The sequence below is a fragment of the Ctenocephalides felis genome, unplaced genomic scaffold (assembly GCF_003426905.1).
Source record: "Ctenocephalides felis isolate EL2017-DRISC unplaced genomic scaffold, ASM342690v1 CF-g0.4_SCAFFOLD_01170, whole genome shotgun sequence".
NCBI classification, from domain to species: Eukaryota; Metazoa; Arthropoda; class Insecta; order Siphonaptera; family Pulicidae; genus Ctenocephalides; species Ctenocephalides felis.
This window is the reverse complement of record NW_020537324.1, coordinates 28,296,722-28,323,025: the sequence shown is the minus strand read 5'-3', so window position 1 is coordinate 28,323,025 and position 26,304 is coordinate 28,296,722. Positions and strand designations below refer to the sequence as shown.

The 26,304-nt window shown below is 29.2% G+C and overlaps 1 protein-coding gene across 1 annotated transcript in view; it reads left to right on the top strand.

Annotated features, from left to right (window-relative positions):
- Positions 1 to 6,305: 6,305 nt before the first annotated feature.
- The window catches only part of LOC113367041 (DE-cadherin-like), a gene marked incomplete at its 3' end in the record, with an annotated part of 48,691 nt that continues 28,692 nt past the window's right edge, over positions 6,306 to 26,304 (top strand). The window contains 3 exon segments of the mRNA XM_026608671.1: positions 6,306 to 6,380; positions 19,868 to 20,107; positions 23,322 to 23,496. Of these exon segments, the coding sequence (XP_026464456.1) occupies positions 6,306 to 6,380; positions 19,868 to 20,107; positions 23,322 to 23,496 (490 nt within the window).

Sequence of the window (26,304 nt, the reverse complement as noted above, 5' to 3'; positions counted from 1 at the left end):
ATCTTCTGTAGCAGTATCTATTTCGCCTGATCATAAATAATTTTTTAGTAATTTTTGAATTCATCACGCTATATCTATGGATATTTGCAGTATTTTCTCTTATTGAACAAATAAGTATACATTGTATTACAAAGAAATGAACTGTCATCTGCGCCAACAGTTTTTTTTAGGAAGTGTGTCTTCTGAATGATACCGTGCCGTTATAACGGTTGTTTCGAGAGAAAAGTATAAGAATATAGTTCGATTAGAGTTGTTATTCATAATGCTATATTTTTAAGCACCATCAGAATTGGTTTGAAATAATAGTTTAGTTTCTAAGAATCGATATATTGATCTTATGATTCAAAGGTTATTTTGAGTTTACATTAGGCATCTGGTGTATAGATTAATATTTCAAAACACTTCAAGTGCTTTTTTGCAGAACAGTTTCCTCACAAGAATTATTTTGAATACTCTCATGAGTGAGAAAGTGTACGAAAATATGTTGCGATGAATGTAGTGTTTGTACACAGTTTATTATTGTAATTTTGATACGATTGACCTATTTCAGTTACATTAAGAACTATACTAGTTCTAAATTTGATTATATAAATAAATGTCGAAGTCGTATAAACCATAGTAAATAACAAATAATAATATGTAAAATTTCATTAGAGTAATGCATGCATGCAAGCATGCAATGTAGTTGTCTTTCAGTTATGAGTCATGTTTCACGGTTATCCTGTATTGATTACATGTAATCTAGCACACGTTTTCTAGAACTTGTGTATATATATATATATATATATATATATACACACACAATACTTTAGGTTATTAATTGTTTAACTTTTTATTAAATAACAAATAATTTTTCAAATATATCGATAAAATATATGTGCAATCTCGTCGCGCTAACTGAATTGATAACGTTTATAAAAAATCATATTCCATGGTATTCATGGTAAAAGTTCCAAGAATCATTGATTCATTTAAGTGATATCATGTATTACAGTTGGCCATTTTATTTAATTTCTCTATCTTTCATACAAAACAAACAAGATAAACTATCAGGTATCTACATGTTGGTGGTATCGAACGATATTCGATTTATAAATATGCACCTATCATTAAGTAAATAATCCGTTTTTTATATACATATACTGTAAGTAAAACGAATCAATGTGTAACACATTGGCTGAAAAATATTGTGTAACACATTGTAGGAAAATAATGTACGCCATATCAAGTTCCATATGGCTGGATCGATTATTATAAAAAATATCTATCAATTTGCCATAATTTTGATTTATAATTTACCAGCAATTCAGCCGCGCATTCTAACGAAAACGTACCTGCTGTAAACTTGATATTATTGTGTGAGGTATGCAATTTATTTTATATGAATTTATGGATATTGAAGAACATACATTTACAATAATATTTAAATTTTTTTGCAGCACGTTAAAGTTGACTGCAATTTCCCAAAGGCATAGATAGCGGGTTGATTCCGCTGTCGTTATAATTACTTAGCGTCGTGGTAGTTTTTTTTATCATTCCACAGTAAAATGTAATATATTGTTTTTTATATGACTCTCTCTTTTTTATGAATTTACATATAAGTCGGTCGTTTTGCCGCATTAACAAAATTGGAAAAAATACTCAGAAAATAACTAATAGTAAATTAACTGCAGACTAATTGCATAGTACTAATTTTACGATGCAGATAACGTATGCATAGATTTATTCTAAAAATGAGCAACTTTTGTAACTCAACATCTCATTTAATTTTTAAAATTTTATGGCGGGCAGCACTTATTAACACTTACGGGACGGCATCGATTTCAAAACAATCTACTGCACCGGCTGTAAACTTGATTTCATGTTATGCAATTTGTTTGATAAAAGTTTGTGGTCATTGAAGCATTGAAGGACATACATTTATAATATTAATTTATTTTTGATCATTTTATAAAGAATGGTGACGTTCAAAACAATTTCCAAAATGCATAGCTGGTTGATTTTGACATGTTTTACAATAAAATGTTGTTCGCCGCCTTCCTTCTAGTGCTTTTCTGTCAGAAAAGACAATACAATCCATCTTTCTTTCTCCTCGCATTTAGAATATGCCACTGATTATTCAGTATATTTGTTCATTTCTGTGCTGCCACAATGGTTTAATTTTTCTATTATATTGTCTAATAATTCATTTGTAAAATATAATGCAAAATAATCTATTCGATGTCTTATATTGTTTGTTTGTGTTTGTTGATGTATGTCAAACTCGATCATTGAAGGAGAATCGGCACATTCGCTAATGTCTTTCCGCTCTTCATTTAATTTGTCGAACTTCTTCTTCTTTTTGTTGGTTGGATAATATCATCATCACATTCAGTGCGAATAGTCATTTCGTAAAATTTGTCTGTATGAAACTCATCTTCACTACTGCTTAATTCCAAAATTTACCAGTCGTTTGGCCATATTTAAGAGCGCTCGTTCGTTTTAAATATAAAAAAGACTATATAGCAAAGAAAAAGGCTAAAAATACTACTAAAATAACTTAAAATTATTTTCAAAATACACTGTTTATCACTGCTATATGCAATTTATTCAACTTTTCGATGCAAACTGAGTCATTGTTTATAAAATAGCCTGTGCCTCACAGAGTTTGTTTGTTCACTCAGGTGGACAGCCGTCCCCAAAGAGTTAATTTACAAAAAATATCAAATTAAAAAATATTTCATAAATTGATGCAACAAGAGAAGAATACATTCTAATTAATTTATTGATGAAAGAAAGTTGATGAAATAAATAAAATTCTACATTAGAAATGCTTGGTGGCGGCAAAAACCCGCCGGGTTACTCATCCTTGATCTATTGTATTTGATTCTTTAATACGAACTTAGAACTTGAGTTATTTTGTATACAAACAGTCGAGTACCTCAGAGTTAGGCACTTTCAGTCAAAGGGGCGTCCATTAATCACGTGAGGTTTTAAGGGGGAGGGGGGTTTAGACAAAAAATCACGAAATATCACGCTGGGGAGGGGGGGGGTATGGTAAGATATCACGTGTATTTATTTTTTAACTGATTTTTTTAAAAAAAAATTAAACATTTTCAACAAAGAATAAATTTTTTTTTGTTTTTTCACGTAACTGAAAATACACGTGATATTTGGTGGGGGAGGGGGGGTTAATTTTGAATATCACCATGTATCACCGAGGGGGAGGAGGGGTCCAAAAATACTTAAAAACTAGCTCACGCGATTAATGGACGCCCCCCAAGTGATATGCTAGACTTACGTTGTCCCCAAAGGAAGACAGCCGGGCGAAAAAGTTTAATTATATCTCCAATTGACACTTCTGAATTCATGTCATCGACATCATGCTATTATTGATCTATCCATAGTTTTGCTGTTCCTTTTTATTATTTTTGTAGGACTTGGCCGTGACTTGGAGGTTAAAACTATAAGCGCTCATTCAGAAGTTTAAGATTCGACGCCCACTTCGGACAGACTGATGTATATCCGTGGTGACATCGATTTTTACTTGAAAATATAGCAATAAGTTAACTAAAAATCGTCTTTCTCCGGCATTTTTGCTTTCAATAAATTAGCGTTAATATTAGATTTTGTAATAATAAATGCGTCAGATAAAGTTAGGACAACGGTTAGTTGCCCTATGAAGCCACGTCAATAAGAATTGAGCACAACAGTTTATAGGTCTCGTTGAGTTCTGATTGATGCTAATAAGCAATATCGATGAAAATATTATTTTTCAAAATTAAAATGTCATTGTATTTGTTTGGTTGTTTGCAAATTGAATGCAGCCTGCATTTCCGCTGACGTGCTTAATTCCATGACGATGTGTAATAAGGAAAAGTGGTGCACACATAAAAATGCCGGACTTGAAATCAAATAAAATAGTGCAATTTGATCTTGTTTGTATTGCTGTGCCGAGTGTTCGTTGGCGCTTTGTAAACAGTCGCGCGATTTATTGTACAAGTAGCAACTTGAGGCGTCGTGTTTCTTTATCTCGGACTGTTGTTGGTCATTACGTGGTCGCCAGGATCATAGCATAGTCGTGGGAAAAATATTACTCATGTGGAAACTCAATTCGAGATATGATTAACTCGAAATCAAGGCTAATTTATAAATATTTTTTTATTAATATCTCTCAATTCAGTTATTTGCCATTTCAACTATATTTATACATATGTTATATTCAATTGAAATCTAGTCTAATTAACAAGCTCAACTTCTTGCTAAACGCTGCTTACAATAGTTTATTATTTAAGGGGTTACATGTGTTTCACGGTTTCAAAAAAACGATTTTTTTGTCTTATTAAATTCTATAACATTTCTAGAATGTTGTCCTAAGTTTTTAAATTAATCCAACTAATAGTTTCGCAGATACAGCCTTGAAAATGTGGACGCTCGAGGTCCACCTTTATTGTCTCTTAAAACTTTAAACGCGTTATTCTCAAAACTATGCCTTCAAAGACGGTTGTCAAGATTTTTTCGCGAACTACTCAACCGATCTTGATGACATTTTACACAGGTCTTTGAGATATCCTTTACAAGGTCTTGAACAAAGGATTTTTTTAATTACAACTATTTAAAAAAAAACATGTCGAAATTTGCTTTTTTTATAAAAACGTCTGCCGAAAATCCAATTTTCATGTTTTTCTTTGTCCAATATCTAGTTTATTGTCTTTTCTAAAACACGTTCTTTCTATTTTTATTTCGGATGATCCTGATAGAAGTTCTGCTGACAACGCGGAGGCACCTTTTTTCCGAGGAACTGCCGAAAATGGCGTTGTAATGACCGCCATTTTGAATTTTTTTTTGAAAATTTTACAAAATGCTAAATCCTTTCAAATATTTCATTTTTTATATGTAAAAAAATATTGAAAAAAGTCCGTTTTTTGCTTGAGGAAACCCATGTAACCTCTTAAAAGGAGTTTGTACTTGGCAACCTTTCGAAACTTTACTTATTAACTTCATGTAGTTAGTTATAGTAATCGCAAAAAAATCAACAATGAATTTTTTTGCATACCTTTACATTTTAAGAGTTTCTGAACATTTTGCCATACCCTATTAGAAGGAAATAGATGTATGTGTGTATAATAATGATGGGTAGTACTGACCTAAGGCAGGCCCATGGTCGAGTTGGAGTTCTCCAACTCCAACTCGATGTCTGTATATGTGTATGTATGTGCGTATAAAATTTTTCGCCTACGATTGCTAGAGTACGGATCAGCCGTTCACAAGAATGGAACGCCCAATTTGAATTATTCAAAAGAACATTTTATTTAACGAAATAAAGAACACATTAAACTTCTGAAAAGGCAGGTCCAGCGGTTTCGGAGATCCATATAAAAGCATTCATTTGGTGGTCAAAAATGATCATTAGACATATGCACATCAAAATTATCAGATATTTTATAGTTTTTTTTCTACATTTTATTTGGCCTCGCTTACTGTGAGCATTTAGCCAGCTACAACATTTTTATTTATTCATATTTAATAATAATTTTTAAATCATATACAATGTATATATACCCTATTCTATATTCTTCTTAATTTTCTTCGCCTTATTTTCTTCAATTCTTGCTTTTTCATAAAAAAATTCTAATCCTATTCAACTTCTATCTTCATTTCATTTTTCTCTTCATTCTTCTTTAAATCTCAGCAAATTCTAATATTTTTTCTTCTTACTCCTAATACAATTTAGCTATTCGAATTTTGTAACTCTTATTTTTCTTAAGTTTATTAGATTTCTACTTAACAAATGCAATTCTATTTAATTTCAAATTAACTACACACATTTTTTTAATAAATTATAAGTCAATGACAGGATTCGATCCAAAGATCTCTGTTGTGTGAATCGCACAAGCTATTAAGTGAGCTATGTTCGCCACTTTAGAGATTTTAATAAGTACAAAATTTGTTTACATTTCTATGGGTACTTGAATAAAGCTTTGATTGACAAAAAAAAAATCTATGGGTTCCGTACCCATGCTTATCCGTTATATTGCGACAACTTAAAAGCTTAATTAAAAATTTCCATTTTCGGTACGGAAAGTTCCAGCAATTTGCCTTAATGCACGATACCATGCAGCACTATTTATTTCTTCAATAGATTTTTAAAGTTTTTTTTTATTTAGAGGCTCAATATCTAATTTCTAATATAGTTCTTCTAAGGTCGCTTAGTTGCTTTCTTTTGAAAATGGACAGCACGCTAAACATTACTGTTGTTTATGTATAGGAAAAATAAACTCGTTTGCTTTAAATTTTAAATAAATTACCATTTCTTTACAACTGGTATGAACGGTGAACAAACTCCAGACGAACGAACCCACGTGTCTGAACGTCTCGGTCGTGCGTTTATCGCGTTGACGGTATTTAAATTCCTCAAGATGGCCGCGTCGTAGGTGTCGAGTGACTAATGCACCGCGATCTGGCTTTGGAACAGTTTTGAGTTTTCTCAATCTTTAATACCCTCATGCTGAATAAGACTTAGTAGTAAGAGTGACTCAACATAATTAAATTCTAGTGATTCTGCGTATAAAATTTCTTTATACAATATTTTATGGGTACAAAATTATTCTGCAATACGCAATTTTGATTTAATAAAAAATATCTTCAGAGTAAGCAATAAGTTGATAATTTATCTAAGTTAGCTCTAGAGGCCCATTATAACTTCTAAATCTAAATTTATTTATTATTCTCTCAAAATATTAAAAACGGCGAAATATTGAATGACTAACGCACCGCGATCTGGCTTTGGAACAGTTTTGAGTTTTTTCAATTTTTAATACCCTTATATTGAATGACTTATTATAGTAAGAAGACTCAACGTTATTAATTAGAGTCTCAGCGTTTTTTTAAACAATATTCTGCAATACGCCATTTTGTTTTAATAAACAATATTAATAACAATAATAAGTAAACATGATAATAAATTTATCCAAGCTAGCTCTCTTCTAAATCTATAATTACTTAATTTTCTTTCAAAATTAAAAAAGTGATTTTGATTGTCCACCAAATTATCCCAATATTGTTCAGGTTAGGACCTTTTACTCAGTTGTTATATATTTGAAGTAGAGATGGGTAACTCACTCCGGAGTTATCACTCCGATACAACTCCTCCCTCGGAGTGAATCCGGGTGGATTTGTCTCACAGGATTTGTTATATCCGACTTCTCTAAACTGATACTAAATCTGTTAACATGTGCAGATATTTGCTTGAGATTTTTTACTAATACAAAGATTTGGGTCGAAAAAAGTGGCCGTTTTCTCGTCTCACAGCCAATTTTAGGACTTTCCAGGTATATAATGTCTCGAAATAATGCTATTTTATATTCTATATTCTGTATACTATAATGTTTGTTCGTAAATGAGCTCTTTCAATGGTATTATATGATAACTCTTACACAATTATAATTTTATAATTGTGTAAAAGTAATAGTATGCTAATCAAACTACCCGATGTTTAATTAATTCTTGAAAAGGAAATAATAAAAGAATGTGAGGTATTATTATTTTGTGAAAAATATTATACACAAAGATTTGTTCATATTTCATATATAAGGTTCACTGCATTATTTTCATATAAAAATAAACATATTCAATCAATTCTATAATTTCTCTTCAAAAATAATTACAATATTGATTTTGATTCCCAAATTTTTTGTCAATTTGAGATTTGTATGGATATTGAAATGCATAAAAGAGTAATTATTATAATAAAATGAACAAAAATGCTTGAAACTATTTTCAAAGTCTTAATAAATCCTCAGATATGTGAACAAAACACTAGTGAACACATTTGTGTCAAGTATTATCAAAGTCGTCGGAGTTGTGGAGTTGTTAAGTGGATATAACTCCTCTCTGAAGCGGAGTCAAATCCTAACCGATCCGGCTTTGGAAATGATAAGCCCATCTCTAATTTGAAGTATTTACTATTAGAACTTCATTCTAATGACTTATATTTTCATTAAAAAAATTGACAATTGTATGCGCAAATGATAAGCACTTAGATTGATATGAACTTTAAAAACTTGAAAATATATTTTTGTTTCACTAAAAAAAAATACTGATATTCTAGTACAACCATGTTTCTGTAACAATAGCTAAAATAAAAAGAAATGAACGATATAATCAATATAAACTTTTGCCAATATCACCACTTGATTTGCTTATTCACAGGATTCGTACGTATTTTGATTGTATAATTGACAAGAGTAAAATTATAATATCTATACATCTAGAAAAAGAATACTTTAGTACGTTGATATTAAAATGTTAAAATAATCGATAATGCGGCAAATATATAAACTGCATTTAATTTACATGCATTGAATGGAATTTCTGTTAACCTTGATTGACCAGTAAACATTTCCCGTCATATATACGTAATACATATTATATACCTATATATATATATATATATATATATATATATATATATATAAATAATGTAATAGTTTTAAATAAATCAGCTATATACGCGATCACCGATGTGATTGAAGACGAAGTTGCTAATTTTAAATTTTAGTTTGGAAGTTTATTTTTATAGCTAGCAATATTTTATATAAGTTAAGTACTAGCGCTTTTCATGCTATTTGTCATAATCTACTGACATTAAAAATTAAATTAATAAAATATAGTGAAAATACAAGTTATGATCAATTGAATTTATAAAAGTAAACGCGTGCCAGCAAATAATTGACAGGGTTTGTTTTTTAACAATAACTGTAATAATTGTTAGTTATGATGAGATAAAAAAATCGAAAATGAAAATTTTTATATATCTTTACGTTCAGAGGCTTCTGAACATTTTGGCATACCTTAGAAAAAATGGATGGATGTATGTGTGTGTGCGGATACAAGTTTTCGTCGACAATTTGATTGTCAAAAAGTGCCAACAGTGGCAATTGTATGATTCAAAAGACATTTTATTTGTATTGACGAAATAAAGAACTGAATTGAACAGAACTGAATTTTTAAAAAGGCGGTTTCGGAGGTCTAATAAAAAATGTAAGGAAATGCCATTTGGGGGTCAAAAATGATCATTAAACATATGCATATTGCATGTGCTCATGCACTTCAATTTATCAGATATTTTATAGAGATTTTAAGTACAAATTTTGTTTACATTTCTATGGATTCCGAATCAAGGTTTATCCGTCAGACTAGGACGCGGCGCTTGCGCGCTTCGATATTTCTGAGTTGCTTTGAAAAAAAGTTCAGAATTTTCAAAATATAATAAAAAATCAGATTAGTTTTTTTAGGTCTACTTAATACAAAGCTTTGTTACAACACTCTTTTAATGAATGTCATTATACAAATATATTTCAAAAGCAAAACTAATTTGAACTAATAATATTTAAATAAACAACATGTAATTTTAAATTTCCAATTATTACAAGAAATTATTTTATTATCCATTTGCAATTCAATGAATCCAATATTATAATCATATGCACTAAAATAGATTTACTTTCATCTACTTCGAAAGGTAGAAGGTATAAAGTATAACGATATATTCTTTTACTATTTGCTCCAAGACAATGTACGACGAAAAGTAAAGTTCATGCAGCATTTGTTACAGATAATATAAATCAATCGTTGGAGCCAAGTTGTAATAATCGTTATTATTGTTCGGTTATCGCAGCACTGCATGAGTGAACGAACTCATGAGATTCAATTATTATTTAGCTTCTTGTAACACACGTAGGATCATATCTACATATTCTTTATTTGTCGTGTTTTTATCCTGGAGAGAACTTATCGAGAAGATAGGGGGTCATATGAACGAAGATAATTTTATGTACTGAATTATACTCAATCTGATGCAGTTAAATAATTTTTATGTTGAATAAAGGAATAATAGAGCATTAATAAAAAATGTGCAAATTTAATAATTTTATTCGGAAATATTGAAACATTATTTTGCAAAAATATATATAATATAACATACAATGATTTATACGTTTATATTTAAAAAAACATATACTAAAATCTGGCAAAATCAACACTGACACTAATAACTTTTTTTTTAATTACATTTGTGAATTACAATCTGTCGTTCTTATACAACATTCAGTAATTTTGATGGTTTATTAAATAAAGGGAAAAAGGTCGAAAGGTCACCTATTGGTGATCGATTCGATGTTGGATATTACACTAATAACTACATGATGATTTTGTGACTATGTTGAAGTTGATTTGATTTTTAACTTCTTGTAGAGTCTCTCATTAAAATCGAAAATGAATTTTTTTTTCATATGTTTCCTTGGTATTTGTATGTTTGGATACAATTTTTCGTTTACGATTTTGAGAGCACATATCAGCCGATTTGGATGATTCAAAAATCCTATTAATTCCTATTAATGGAAGATATGCTTATTAGTTCAAAGGCAGGTCCAGCAGTTTCGGACACGTAGGAAAAAAGTTTCAAAAATTACCTAGCACATAGATTTATCAGGCATTTCATACAGATTTTAATAATGAGTAAAAATTTTGTTTCCATTTTTTTGAACCAAGAATTATAACGTTTAGAATTACAATAGCGTTCTTTGCCTGATTTATAAGCTTTTATATTTTGTCTATAAAATACGAATTAGGAAACTTACAGTAAATATAATAATACATTTAAAAATATTAAAAACAATTGTTAATAAGCTTTAATCAATTTTTTTTAACCTCACGTAGGGTAAGTTATAGTAATCGCAAAAAAATAGAAAATGAAAATGTTCATATCTTTTCGTTTCAAAGGTTTTTGAACATTTTGGCATACCTTAGAAAAAAAATTGATTTATGTATATGTGTGTGTGTGTGTGTGTGTGCGCGGATACAAATTTTTGTCGACGATTTCCGGAATACCGATCAACAGATTTGAATAATTCAAAAAACATTTGATTCGTATTGATAAGGAGACGTGCTGATTAGTTTTTGGCAAAGGCAGGTCTAGCCGTTACGAAGATACGGGGCAAAAAGTGCCAAAAACGGTAACTCAGTTTTTAAAAGAACGGAGCGTCCGATTTTAATAATTCAAAAAAGATTTTACTTGTATTGATAAGATGAAGAGCTGATTAAATTTTTGGGAAGGCAGGCTCAGCGGTTATGGACTCTCAGTAAAAATAAGTTAAAAAAGATGTCATTTGGTGGTAAAAATGTTCATTGGACATATGTACATCAAATTATCAGCTATTTTTATAGAGATTTTAATAATGAGTACTCATTTTGTGTAAATTTTTTGGGGTTTTGTACCATGATCTTTAATTACGGTACGGGAAGTTCCAGCAAGTTGCTTTAAGGCACGATGCCATGCACCCCACTATAGTTTTTATTGATTGTAGATTTTTTCTCGAATGTTGCATTATCAGAAAATTTCAGTAATTTGCCTTAGGACAGAATGCGAGGCACCACTAGTTTATATATTTATTTGAAAGTCGTTTTCATGAATGTTTTCTTAACAACGTGGCTTTTAGAAGACCAACTGTTAATATATCCCTATGTGATGAATGTTATTACAATTTCTTTCATAGGGATGATTTTTAATTTAATGCAGTAAACCCCAGAAAGAGCTATTTGCTTTGATATTTGAAATGAATTCTATTTGAAAATTATTTATTCTAATCGTTTCTATTTTCAAACTGAATGTGCGTTTCACATTTGCATATTGTTTCGTAAAATTATTTATAGAAATATAATGATTTTGTTTATTTTTAGCGGTTGTTTGTTAATTTATTAACGCACATCAAAACTGAACTTTGCTCTATGCAACCGAAATGTTACTATTTTTAAATAATAAGAAAGGAAACCCATTTACCTAGAAGTGATACTTGTGATTTATGAGATAATAATATAAATAATTAAAATGTCTAAAATATATCTATCATAGTAAAATTCAATTCCGAACATAAATATACTATAAACATACTAAAAATAAACTTATTTAAATATTCTAACAGCTTTTTTAAATATAAGCTAATTTGCAAAATCAAGGTACATTAAGATACATTAGATGATAATATGAATAATTAAAATGTCTAAACTAAATCTGTAATAGTAAAATTTAATTCCAAACATTGGAATATACCATAAATTTACTAAAAGTAAAATTATTTAAATATTCTAATAGGTTTTTAAATATAAGCTATTTTACAAATTCAACTATTAGCAGACATCTTACACGTATTTAATAAGATTATACGTATAATTGTAAAAGCTTTTACTTATATCTATAAGAATTTAAAACCATACTACCAAGTTATCATTTAAGTCCTATCAGTCATGATGCAAGCTTATAAATTTAACACTATCATAAAATGTTTCCAAATTATCCTTAAATTATGACTACTAATATTAATCAAATTTTTATCAATATTTAATCAAAAATTAATTATTATTTACAGATTATGACAGTTACAATATATGGCATAAACCACGACTGCGGACCATTAGACAAACAAGAATAGACACTTTATCTGTGAGTATTGGAAATTTATGTTTGTAATAGGACATAGATATATGATGTATTATTTTGACATTTTATTGTATGTTTTTGGTTATTTGTGATAAGGCACATTGTTTTATCAACATTTCTTCCATATTTTACTTTCAGATAGCACAGGAATCTGATGTTATGCTTTTTTTAATTGTAGATTTTAAATTCTTATTGTCAATTCAAAAAGCAGCGCATGTGATTTAATAATATAGAGTTAACTATAACTTTGTATAACATTACATCAATTACAACTTTAAGATTCAAAGTTGTTGTTACTTTGTAGTGCTAACTTTTGCTAGTAGAAAAATGACTTCCTAAATTTATTCAGATAACGGCAATTCTTAGAAGTAATTTAGACTTTTGAATTAAAATTTTAAGGTAATGCATTCTTTATTTGAGTATAAGCTTTAATTACACATATCACTCCCTTTACACGGAGGATAGATTCAATGAAAAAGTGCAAATCAACAAATTCACTTTTATATTAATAAACCCTACTAAACAAAAATCACTATAAAACAGTAGTGGATCCACGGGGGGCCACGGGATACATGACCCCCCCTGAGCTGATTTTGGGCCTTAGGTAGACTACTAATTCAACATTGAAATTACTTCATTGTGATTTTATTTATATATTCTGTCATTACCCATATTTTATGTACCTATATACCTTCAATTTTTAATTAGAATAATATAGTCAAACGGCGGTGTAGGACACTTAAAATTTAAGAAAATTTGGAAAATCTTCATAAAATTATATGCGTATTGATTGCGAAATCATTTTGCGTTTAGAAAGAAATACGAAAAATTGTATATAAACTTGGAAAATTAAACGTTAAATTGAGGTTTTAATCTGTAAGTAAACGACTTAATCAAAAAGAAATAAATATATAATACATGAGTGATTTAAAAGTATACCGAGTCGATGTAGAGCATTTTAATTTGAGAAACTATTGAAAATTATTTAATTTCTTACAATTTCTTTTAAATGTTAGTTATTTGGACAAATGGTTGAAATATTGCACATTAATTAGAAAAAACGAACACGAGTCTAATACAGAGTTTTTAAAAGCGCGCCAACTTTAATTAATTATCACAATTTTAACCACTTGCCGCACTTTGATAAGTTTATTTGGACCAGGAACTCTATCTATTTTTTTTGTCTTAAAATTATGAATAACAATAACAACAAATAATTTGTAATAATTTGTTTTTAATATATTGAGTAACAAACATATTCTACGAAAAATAAATATTAATATATTTATCATCAAACACATTTAATAAATAAAGAATATTAATTTATTACAATAATAAAACTAGTTGGTATTGGTATTTTGCCTTGAGGCAAGTTACATGAACTTCCCGAAATGTGTAAATAATCGACTTAATTAATAAAAAATAAATTAATTTATGAGTGATTATAAGTATTCCGAGTAGATTTATTACCCATCATTGAAAACGAACGCACGATCACAAAGTATTTTCTTAAGGCAAATTTTGAAGAATCAATAATTTTTATAATTGAACCATTTTCCGTAAAAAAAAACTACTCATTTTCTCAAACTTTGATACATTTTTAAAATTAAACTACTTGTCGTAAGGCCGTAATATTTTAGTAAGTTCTATAAGACCATGATATCGCCAAAAAAAGTTCTATGAAAATCGGCTTAATTTTTTTTTCAAACAGTTAATTACAAGAAAACGGCTCGGTAGATTTTTACCTAAAACTAATCAGTATCATTCCCAAACTAATATCTTTCGAACAGTTTTTGATTTTTTAAAATCGGTTTGGTAGTATGAGCTTAAATGTGGACGACAGGTTTAACACTTTTTTCCAAATTACAAAGAAACGGCTCGGCCGATCATCGCACAAAACTGAGAAACGATAACCCTCATCGAGATACATCGAATGCTTTTTAAATATTTGAAATCGGTTCAGGCGTTTTTGAGTAAACGTCTATGAAAGTTCTAATTTTGACAAATGTCAAAAAGACCATACTAATTTTTGCAAACTTTGACGAATTTTTAAAGCTAAACCAGTTGTCGTAGGGCCGTAATATTTTAGTATGATCTACAAGACTATGGTATCTACCGTCAAAAAAATAATCATAAAAATCGTCGAATTTTTTTTTAAACTTTATTACAAGAAAACGGCCCGGCCGATCTCTACCAAAAACTAATCAGCACGATTCCCAATATCTTTCGAACGGTTTTTATATTTTCTAAATCGATTCAGAATTGAGGCCTAAAACGTAGACGAAAATTTTTTCACTTTTCTGCGATTTATAAAGAAACGGCTTGGCCAATCATCGCACAAAACTGACAAACAATAGTCATCGAGATACATCGAGTGGCTTTTAAATGTTTGAAATCGGTCCAGCCGTTTTCGAGAAAACATTGATTTACGGCAAAAAATCTGTTCACATATACACACACATACTTTTTCCAAAATTGGTCTCATTTGATTCAGAATGGCTTGAAACGTCGAGAAAACATAAAATTAGCAATTCGGATTTTTTGATGAAAACATAAACTTCTTCGGGAAGTTAAAAATATAAAAAAAACTAATTTAAATATTGAATTTAGATAAAAAGTAGAATTAGGAATTCATTTTGCAATTAATTATATATAAACACTAATTAAGAACAAAGTTTAAAAACAACTATGCTCTTTGCTTTGGTACTTTAAACGAACTAGCATGCACACACATAAAATTTAATTTTGATCATAAAACAGGGATTTTTCATCTTATCTACATATTTTCATCATAGACATAAACTTTATTTATTTATTTCTTTATTCATAAGCAAGCAGTAATCGATAATAATACATATTATTTCAGAGTCTTGCCAAGACTAATAATAATAGTAACTGTAACATACATTTTGCAGAACTATGTATTTGTTGTATTTTGACAGTTAATCAATGAAAATATTATTGCAGAAAAAGCAAATTATAGTTTAATATTTATAATTTTGTGTAAATGCAAAATTAATAAATTTTGTTTAAAAAACATTATTTTCGAAAACCGTATAAGATCGATAACGTGTGAAACGAGTACCGCGTAAAACGGGGTGTAGGTGTTAGAAATAAAATTACTTATAGTAAAGTTTGGAAATTAGTTTATTATATGAATTTTATATGGACAAATTTTCAAAATATATCAAAATAGCATGGAATTAATTTCCAAAAATATTTGTGGTTAAAGTGATACCATTTTCAACTATTCAACTATTCGTGTACAATTACATATTTGTCTTCTTTAATAATAACAATTTGAAATGTGAAAGTATTTACTATAATACCTTATTAGTGTTTAACGTAACTAAATCTTTATTACCTTGTCATAATTTTAAAGCGTGAATAGATCATATTTAAAGCTACGATCGACTTTGACTAATGCATTAACTAATCTAAAAAAGTACAAAAGGCATGAAACCATATTTAGTAAGTAGACGTGCTCTCAAACATCAAATCATATGCGTGACTAATTGAATAAAAGTCCATCACATATTTCTATAGGGTTTCTATATCAAATTCGTATCACAATATCTAGTTGACTTATCGTGCTTTATCGTTATTAGACGGAAAGCTTGTATATATTATTAGATATTGAAAAATGATAGTCAATATTGTTTGATATGCGTTTGAATTATTTTATTTTTCCTGCGCATATTTTCTATTTCGAAGTAAGAATTGTTATCTATAAACATATATATTTAAATAAATTTAAACAAATTTAAACAAAAATGGTTCTTTAGAGTGAATAGATAAAAAGTGGGCTAGCTATGTTTACTTAGAAGTTCATCTGAAAATAAGTTCTTCGGAGATGTAGGGTAGAGCGGGCCTTAAAGGTCCGCTGGTTAAAAGGTCCACCACTAATCTTTCAAAAACCAGTAAGTTAAGAATTTTTTAACAACAATATTTGATAGTAGAGGTAAAAAGATGTATAACCTGCTATCAAGACGTTGCTGTCATAATATTCTGGTTTGGTTTTGAGCACTATTGTTTAGTTTACGAGACCATAATATAATTTTTAAGTATACATTATTTAATTATTATCTCATTTAGATTCAACAATTTTTCAACATCTATAAAAGCTACACCTGGGTGGCGTGAAAAGGACCAACTGAACCTTTACCATAGCAAAAGTGTTGAAAATAAAAATAGCAAATAAAAAAGTAAATTAAGTTAAAAGCAATTTTATAAGAAATAAATTAAACAAATAGTCGTTTCAAGACTGCTAATGAATATTTCTGACAAAATATCAAATAAAAGATTATTTACAGTGTTATCTATGTAAAAAATGGATCCACGAATTTTATATTTTGCAATAGTAGAGAAATGTAGCTATTATTTTGTAAAATCCCTTTAAAACTAAAGTGAGACATTGTACCAGGCTACAATTTCTAAAACAGCAAAAAAACACGATTCGACTATGATGATTTAGCTGGAAGTTTTACTGAACATAGTCAGATTGTTGTTCGTTTGATATAATTTGTTATAATAATAGTGTTATTTGATGTGATATAATTGACTTAGTTTGCACAATATAATTGTTCAAAGTCAAATTGGACCTTTGTGCCCCGTCCTACTCTATTTTTTCAAGCATTGTCGTTCAACTTGTTCTCCAATCTATTATTATTCAATGCTTATTCATTTTATTTTTAATAGTATTCATACTCACAATCAGTTTTTTATATAAAAGCATTGATGATTGTGATAGATATCGTGATATATCATTATAAATTAGTAGCAATTGTAAACATGCACTGTTTGGAATGAAATATGTTTAAAAAAAATATTTAAATTTTAAAACGTCATAACAAATTTAATCGCTATGTTTTTACCAAAATTGTTTAAATTATCAAGTGCTATGTTTTTATCATTAAATTGTTCATAATATTTTTTCAAATTTCATTTCAATAACACTGCCGTAAAAATCGGCAAAATATTTTCATAGTTTGTTTTCAATTCGATTGTTTTTCCAGTTTTAACATTTAGTCTGGCTCTTGTTGGCGTCACACCAAAGCTTATCCTCGATCAACATCTCGTTGCCTTTCAAATCGATCGGCTTGTTCTATGAAATTGATAAGAACGCTCTATATATAAAATGGATCGATTAGAATTTTACATGTATAAAGCGCTGAGTTGAAGCAAACATATATTTAGATATAAAAGTACTTACGTTGAATCAATAATTAAATATAAATTAGTTACGGAATTTTCTGTCAATGGATAGAGTCAAGTTGCATGATATGAATAGTTTGTCATTTGTTTATTTGCATCAAGAATTTAACATATTCGTTCAAAAGACATGATTATACAATAGCACATCTTTTAAGACTTGATTTTTATTTTTATATAGATTAAACTAATTTATATAATTTATCCGTTGACCGTATTGCTATTACTTATTTGTAGAAAATTTAGCCATTTTTTCAAATAGGAGTTAGTAGCTAGCTTTTGATTTTGTCCCAAACATAACCATTGGCATAGTAAGAATTTTGATAGGGGAGAAGGATTGTAAACCGAGGTAAACCATACTAATTGTTAAGGATTCTTTTGAAATATGTTTATTATCACTGTTGTTAAGAATTTGTTTTAAATATTTATATAATTACAATATTATTTACTTTATGTAGGCACCGTATATTAGTGCATATTAAGTATTATTTCTAAAATAGCCTAATTGTAAGTAAATTCAAATCTGTCATGTTATCTTTATCTTTATTGTATATACAAATTATATTTTACCTTTGAACATATGAAATTTATTATATGTTTCATGAATACTTTTGAATATTTCTCTATTAGCAACACTAGATACAGTATTCAAATATTGAAGTGCATGAGAGTCGCATAGGCTATGTATTTGGTATCAGCAATTCAGTAAGGATTGCTTAATTTCATTTGTCAAAGTGTAAGAAGAAAGTTCAACTATTAAATCGTGCATCAAATAAGCAAGCCTTGATAAATTGCGTTTTAATTTGATGAGTGAAGTAAAAACCTTTTCTATAGCGTGTATAAGATCTGCTAGTACACTTTGAAAACTATCTTTTTCCACACTATCAGATTCTTTTGAAGCAGACCACCGTGCCAATATTTTAATTAAATGACGTATTCCATATATTACCACAGAGAGTCTGTTTAATATTAATGCTGTTCTTTTAAGCAAAGTAAAATTCACAATTTCAGAGCCAGTTTTAAACAGATCCACTCCGAATGTTGATAAATCATCAAAAGGTGTTAGAAAAACAGCACTTAAAATTGATTCAATCACTAATACATTAATTTGAAGCAAAGGATTTTTAGTAATTTTTTTAGTTTTATTATTAATATCTCTTTTTCAATATAAAGGGATACTGATTATTGCATCAAATTTTATCTTGGTTATAAATTCATTTACCTTTCCAAAGAATTGGACTAGGTTTATTTCTACCATCCGTATTGAACTGATTATAGAAATTTTTCTAATTTTATAGTTATATTAGTATATTTGTGAACTCCCCCTTCTTAGGCAGTTTTAATCATTTTTATATTATATATTTAAGTTTATAAATTTAGTATTCAGTAAGTTGCGAGACTAAACACATATTAAGAAATTTAGTTCGCACAAGTTACTCAATCATTTAATAAAATTTTTCTATGTTTATGCCTATTGTCGCTTTTTATTCTTCTAATAATTACAGAGTACACAAATATTTAAAAGTGCGGTAATTAATTTTTCTATAAAGTGATAACAGCAAAGGCAGCAGTAAGGTGTAATTTTACGCCTTAACACTAATATTTCAATCAATTTCAATTAACACACTATAGGCATAGGCTGGCCCCGTAAAAATACTCGTCATTTTTTAGTCACCATATATTGTAGGCTTCTTATTGCCCTTACGTTTTGAATATATTTCTACTTTAGCGTTTCAGGATGCTCTAAATATTTTGTGAAATTTAGTTCTATCTCCAGTTTATATTTTTTGTGCCCATTTTATAAAATAATTTTGAACTGATTACAAAAGTTTGATAACCGACAAGTTTGATTTAATGATTTTAAAATGCGGATACGTATAATATATCATAGCCTTTTTTAATAACTTACTATAGATAATTAAAGTAATTCGATGACAATGTCGTCGCTTCAATTTTCTTTGACATAGTACAAAATACTGTTTTCCAAACTATTAGTTTGGCGTCAAAATATTTTTTAAGCTTGCCAATCGCAAACCTCAACTAATGTTTCTATGATTATGAAGATAAAATGATATATACTCAACCTTTAATTTGTATTAACCTTTTTCATTCATATTTATTATCCAATATTTGCAAGATTTAAAGCTTAAAGCTAATTATTAATAATGTTTAATTTTGCAGAGCGATAGTAGCAAACTGGTGGTTCGTGATAATAGAAAACCGGTATTTACACGATGCGGTCAATATCACGCGAGTGTAAAAGAAGAACAAGAATATGGGACTCCAGTATTGACCGTTCATGCCGTGGACAAGGATCCCCCCGACGCCGGGGGTTCCGTTGAGTATGCATTTGTGGCGGCCCCTGGCGAACGTCTCAAGTTTCACATTGACCCGCAAACTGGCAATATCACGACACGACATGTGAGTCACTTTTTGAAAATGTATTCGCTTCAGTTATTACAATAACTTATTCATAGATAATAGAAGAGTAAACTTATTTATAAAAGTTAGTTATAAGATTCTCATCAAAGGTGGCGCTGCTAATGTCATATAAAAACCACCTTAAGGGGGTATTCTAGTGTAGATCGATGTATTTTAGGTCATTTTTAAAGTGTCGTAAAAGAAAGCAATGAATGTTTTTACTATACACTTTTTTACCACTTGTTTATTAATATCATTAAAATACAAAACAAAAATTAAAAAATAAAACGTTGAAAATTGTAAAAACTGGCAGCTGATAAAGTGGGTGGTCTCAAAAAATTGGCACCTCAGTCTTGACATGATTTCAGCCTTCCTAGCCATCGAAAATGCAAAAAATAAAAAGATTATTAATCTACAATGATGTCGCAATCGCCCGAACGAGCTATGAGTAAAAAAAATTTTTTTTACAAATTGGCGACTGTTTGAAAAAAAAGTGTTTTTTTACTGTTTTTTTGAGTTTCTCGAATTTTTTAAAAATAGTAAAAAAATGTATTTGAAGGTAATCCTAGTTCGGGCTAAAGATAGGTCAATAAACAAGGCTCTCTGAACATTTCAAGTGAATCGGTCGATTAAAACTCGAGAAACCGTGTCAACAGTACTGAAAAAGTGGGTTCTGAGAAAAACGCATTTAAAGTTTTTTGTGAAGCCAAACCAGTATGGAGAGTCAGTAAAATGCCTATATCTCCGAAAATAATTCAAATTTTCAAAAACCTTCTCGTACCCATATTCTTAGACAGTTAAACTTTGAAAATATGAAATAAAAAAAACGATTTTTTTAGAAGGCGGTATTCTGGTCTAGAAATTTAAAAAAATCTTTGCTTGCTATATATATATATATATATATATATATATATTCAAAGTTTAACTATTCAAGAATATGTGTGCAAGAGGATTTTTCAAAATTTAAATTATTTTTGGAGATTTATTTATTTGACCACGATAATCGTTCTCTGTTTTCTTCCGCCTCGAATCCTTAAACGTATTTTCTTTAAACTGTCTATTTCTATACGATACCCAGATTCCTAAATTTTTACAAATTTACTTGAATTTTCTTTATCGACTTCTCTTCAGTATGAACTACGCTCATACCCAAAATCCGATTTTTACTATTGTTAAAAAATTCGAGAATATAAGAAAAAAATGTGAAAAAAATATTTTTATTTTAGAAAGTCGATATTTTGTGGAAAAAGTATTTTAACTCAGTCCGTAGTTCGACATTATTACTTTATATACATAAATTTTTTCCTTATTTGGAGGGCCAAAATCGTGGGTATGTACTAGAGATGGGCTTATCATATCCAAAGCCGGAGCGGTTTGGATTTGACTCCGCTTCTGAGAGGAGTTATATCCACTTAACAACTTCACAACTCCGACAACTTTGAAACATAATACTTGACGCAAATGTGTTCTCTAGTGTGTTGTTAACATATCTAAGGATTTATTAAGAATTTGGAAATAGTTTACAAATAGTTCAAACATTTTTGTTAATTTTTTATCATAATTACTATTTTATACATTTCAATATGCATACAAATCTCAAATTGACAAAAAACTTGGAAATCAAAATCAATTTTGTAATTATTTTTGAAGGGAAAATATAGAACTCTTTGAATATGTTTATTTTTATATGAAAATAATGCAGTGAATCTTATATGTGAAATAAGAACAAATCTTTGTGTATAATATTTTTCACAAAATAATAATACCTCACATTCTTTTATTATTTTCCTTTCGAGAATTAATTATACATCAGTTAGTTTGATTAGCATACTATTACTTTTACACAATTATAAAATTATAATTGTGTAAAAGTTATAGTACTAAATATTTTTTAACTGGTTGTATACCATTGAAAGAGCTCATTTACGGGCAAACATTATCGTATACAGAATATATCGTTTATAGAATATAGAATACAAATTATCATTATTTTGAGACATTATATACCTGGAAAGTCCTAAAACTGGCAGTTAGACGAGAAAAGGACCACTTCCTTCGACCCAAAGCTTTGGATTAGTAAAAATTCTCAAGCAAATATCTGCACATGTTAACAGATTTAGTACCAATTTAGGGAAGTCGGATATGACAAAGTCTGTGAGACAACTCCACTCGAATTCACTCCGAGAGAGGAGTTGTATCGAAGTGATAACTCCGGAGTGAGTTACCCATCTCTAGTATGTACAGATGCCAATTTTCTGGGAGCCCCCATTTCATCACCTTCTAGAATCAAAACTTCATTTCTATTAAACTAGAATTTAAACTATTTTTAATTTTTATTTTTTTATGTTCTTAAAACATAATTCAATTCAATAATTTGCAAACAAAATATAGAGTTGTTTAACTTTTTTTAAATTTTTCAAAAATTGCATCAAATTCATGCTTCTTCTGATAGACTAGATTACCCTTAAAACAAAACAACTCCTTGCTATATTATGCTTATCATTTACATTTTATAACAATAAATTTTCGTAGTTTACACTGTGCTTATTTAAGATCTTATCATTTTGTATTATTTGCACTACTTACATAGAAAACCAGTCATTATAGTAAATTCACCTCGGAATTCGAGATACCCAGCTGTAAATATGTAAATACTGTATATTGACACACTGAAGTTGGCTCAAAAACTACATATGGTATTGGCACCCTACCATTTGTAGGTTTTGAGACAACTTTAGGGTGTCAATATACAAGTATTTACAGATTTACAGCTAGGTATCTCGAATTCCGAGATTCGTACCTAATTTAGGCTTAGATGATACTACGCAAAATGGGTTCAAAGTATTATAGTAAGGTCACCTCGGAATTCGAGATACCTAGCTGTAAATCTGTACATTGACACACTGAAGTTGTCTCAAAAACTACATATGGTATTTATACCCTACCATATGTAGGTTTTGAGACAACTTTAGGGTGTCAATATACAAGTATTTACAGACTTACAGCTGGGTATCTCGAATTCCGAGGTTCGTACCTAATTTAAGCTTAGATGACACTACGCAAAATGGGTTCAAAGTAGTTTACTTTTCGCTTTAGAAATTCTAAATTAGAATCGTATGTAATAATTTTATTCCTGATGAAGTATTTGTAAAAGATTGATTGATTATACCAGATCTTTATATTTCTTTATTAATTCAAACTCTTTTTTTTTCAGTCATTCGACCGAGACGAGCCTGCCCGCGAGAAGGAGATTTATGTGACAGTTCGCGCAACCGACAACGGAAAGCCGCCCCTGGATGACGTGTGTGTCATTCGCATCAACATAGAAGACATCAACGACAACTCGCCTGTCTTTGATAAAGTCGTAAGTGGCTTATTTCTTGATCTGCGCTAGTTACTCACTACGATATTACATTCACTTCTTGCGAACCTACTAATCATTCGCTTTAATTCTGACGTACGAGCAGCATACACACATATATAATTTTTCAGATGGTGATAAATATGTTGATTAAACAAAATACTTCTTAACAGACATCCATTCAGATAATAAAATAGAATGAAAACTAAAATATGTTTCTTAAAATAAATTTAATAGATTAAAAAGTTTTGAGTCCCAATTTGACTCTTCTTTAATCTTCTATATATATAAAAATAAGTCGGGTTTTCCTTCCTGACGAAATAACTCCAGAACGCACGAACCCATTTCGACAATTTTGCATTCGTTGGAAAGGTCTCGGGCTCCGCAAGGTTTATAGCTAAGAAAATTAGTTGTGCATGGCAACGTGCCTTAATGCAAGCTACTGGAACTTCACGCACCGTAATTAAAACTTCGAGTAATGACATTAGTGAGAATTATCAGAATTATGCTTGGTTAAGTCAACGAGCAATTCTTGACGCAAAGAATAATGATGTATACACGCACTGAATTTCACCATTCAATCAAAAATTGCTGGCGATTTCGTGACATACCAATGATTCCGACTGGTCTTCCGTTTGACTTCAAACGATTGCAATTTCCAGTTCGCAATAACAAGTCTCAAGGCCAATCGCTTAGTGTTTGCGGGATAAATTTCAAATAGATTATTTAGAAAATCATTGTTTTTCACATGGGCAGTTATACGTTGTCTGTTCACGAGTTGGAAAACCATCCGCTTTGTTTGTGTTAACGTCAGACCAAAAAACAAAAAATGTGGTTTACCAAAGAGCACTACAATGAAACGGATAATTTGCGGATTCACTTTCATTTACTTAGAGAAGTTCAACTAAAAAACACTTCATTTTTGTAATAGAAATAAATTCATTACTGTTGTAAATTTCTTCATCTTTCTCACGAAACCATCTGGTGGCGAAACGGAGTTCGTCGGGTTGCTAGTATATATATATATATATATATATATATAATTAGATTTTTTGTTTGACGTTGAGACATATCTTGAATATTGATTTTCAGCCAATCGTCAGAATAGAAGAAAACGAATAAATAGAAATATTTTCAGAGGCTTCCATACTTTTCATTATATATTTAATATATTGGCGAAACTTCGCAATATATCTACAAGAGAATGACAGAGAATGAAACACATTTGTAATTCTAAAAATCCAAATCAGTATAAGACAATGTTTTCTGAACAAGCCATTAGTTTAAATCATACTTTCAATACCAAAAATCCTATTATTTTACACAACGAAAAGAATGGTGACCTCAGAAAATTTGCTGAATCTGTATTCATCTTTCAGACAATGTTTTCCGAACATGCCATTAGTTTAAATCATACTTTCAATACCAAAAATCCTATTATTTTACACAACGAAAAGAATGGTGACCTCAGAAAATTTGCTGAATCTGTATTCAACTTTTTAAACCCCTTTTGCGTTAATAAACGAAATTCTGCTCTGTTAGTACATGACTCTTATCATAACATTATCATTTTTTTAAATAATTCTTTAAATCTTTGACCCTTGTGATTTTTATACCAAATCATTGTTACTAAATCAGGAATCTCGAGTCTAAATATTCACACAACTGGATACACCGCCGCCGGAATAATTTCAGAGCAAAGCAAAATTTCAGTTTGACCTTCTCGAAAGTTCTAAATTAAAACCAATAAATAACTAAATTAAGAGCTATGCATATATTTTTTAAATCTATATCCTAAAGGTTTTCTATTAATAGCAAGAAAAAGTGATTGCATATTAATTCTTGCGTCAATAAGTTGCAATAACAAAAATGATCATTTATTCGTATTACCTATGCCTATTTATAAATACAATATCTCAAACTTGTTACTTCTTTTGTTTATTTTATATGGAATTTTGAAGTTTTATTATCTATGAGTCCAGCGTTCACATCAACAATTTATGGATAACATAATTATAAACCATAACACGAAACCCAAGATAGTTTATAATCTAAATAAACTATATAACCCGCTTGAGAACGCTTTTATATTAGACAAAAACAAAATAAATATCCTTTTGTATATAATTTAATTTTGAAGAGCTATCAACGTGTCTTGTATCTAACTATAATATTATGATTGTCAGTTCACATTTCAGATTTCGGATAATTGTAGTTAGCTGTTTTGTAATTTGCCATTTTAAAGTTCATATTATTTAATAAATATGCATAGGCGAATTAAAAATAGAAGGATCTTTTTTCACTATTATATACAATATAATATAATATATATATATATATATATATATATATATATATATATATTAGGGTGGACCTTAAAATGGTCATTTTCGAATTTCCTTGCTCCCAGGGGCTCAAATGGTTCCAAATAGATAAAAAACAATTCTCTGAAAGTTTTAGCTCTTAATATTAACGTTTAGATAGAGCGCAATTCAATCAAAGTTTTGTATGGAGATAGCATGAAAAAATTTCAAAAATTTTAAAAATGTTTTTTAGATGTAATTTAGTGAACAAATGAATGAATAAAACTCATTCATTTGTCGTTAAGTTAAACCTAAAACATTTTTTTTAATTTTCAAAAATTTTGCCATGCTCTTTCCATACAAACTTTGATTGAATTGCGCTCTATCTAACGTTAATATTAAGAGCTAAAACTTTCAGAGAATTGTTTTTTATCTATTTGGAACCATTTGAGCCCCTGGGAGCAAGGAAATTCGAAAATGACCATTTTAAGGACCACCCTAATATATATATATATATATATATATATATATTA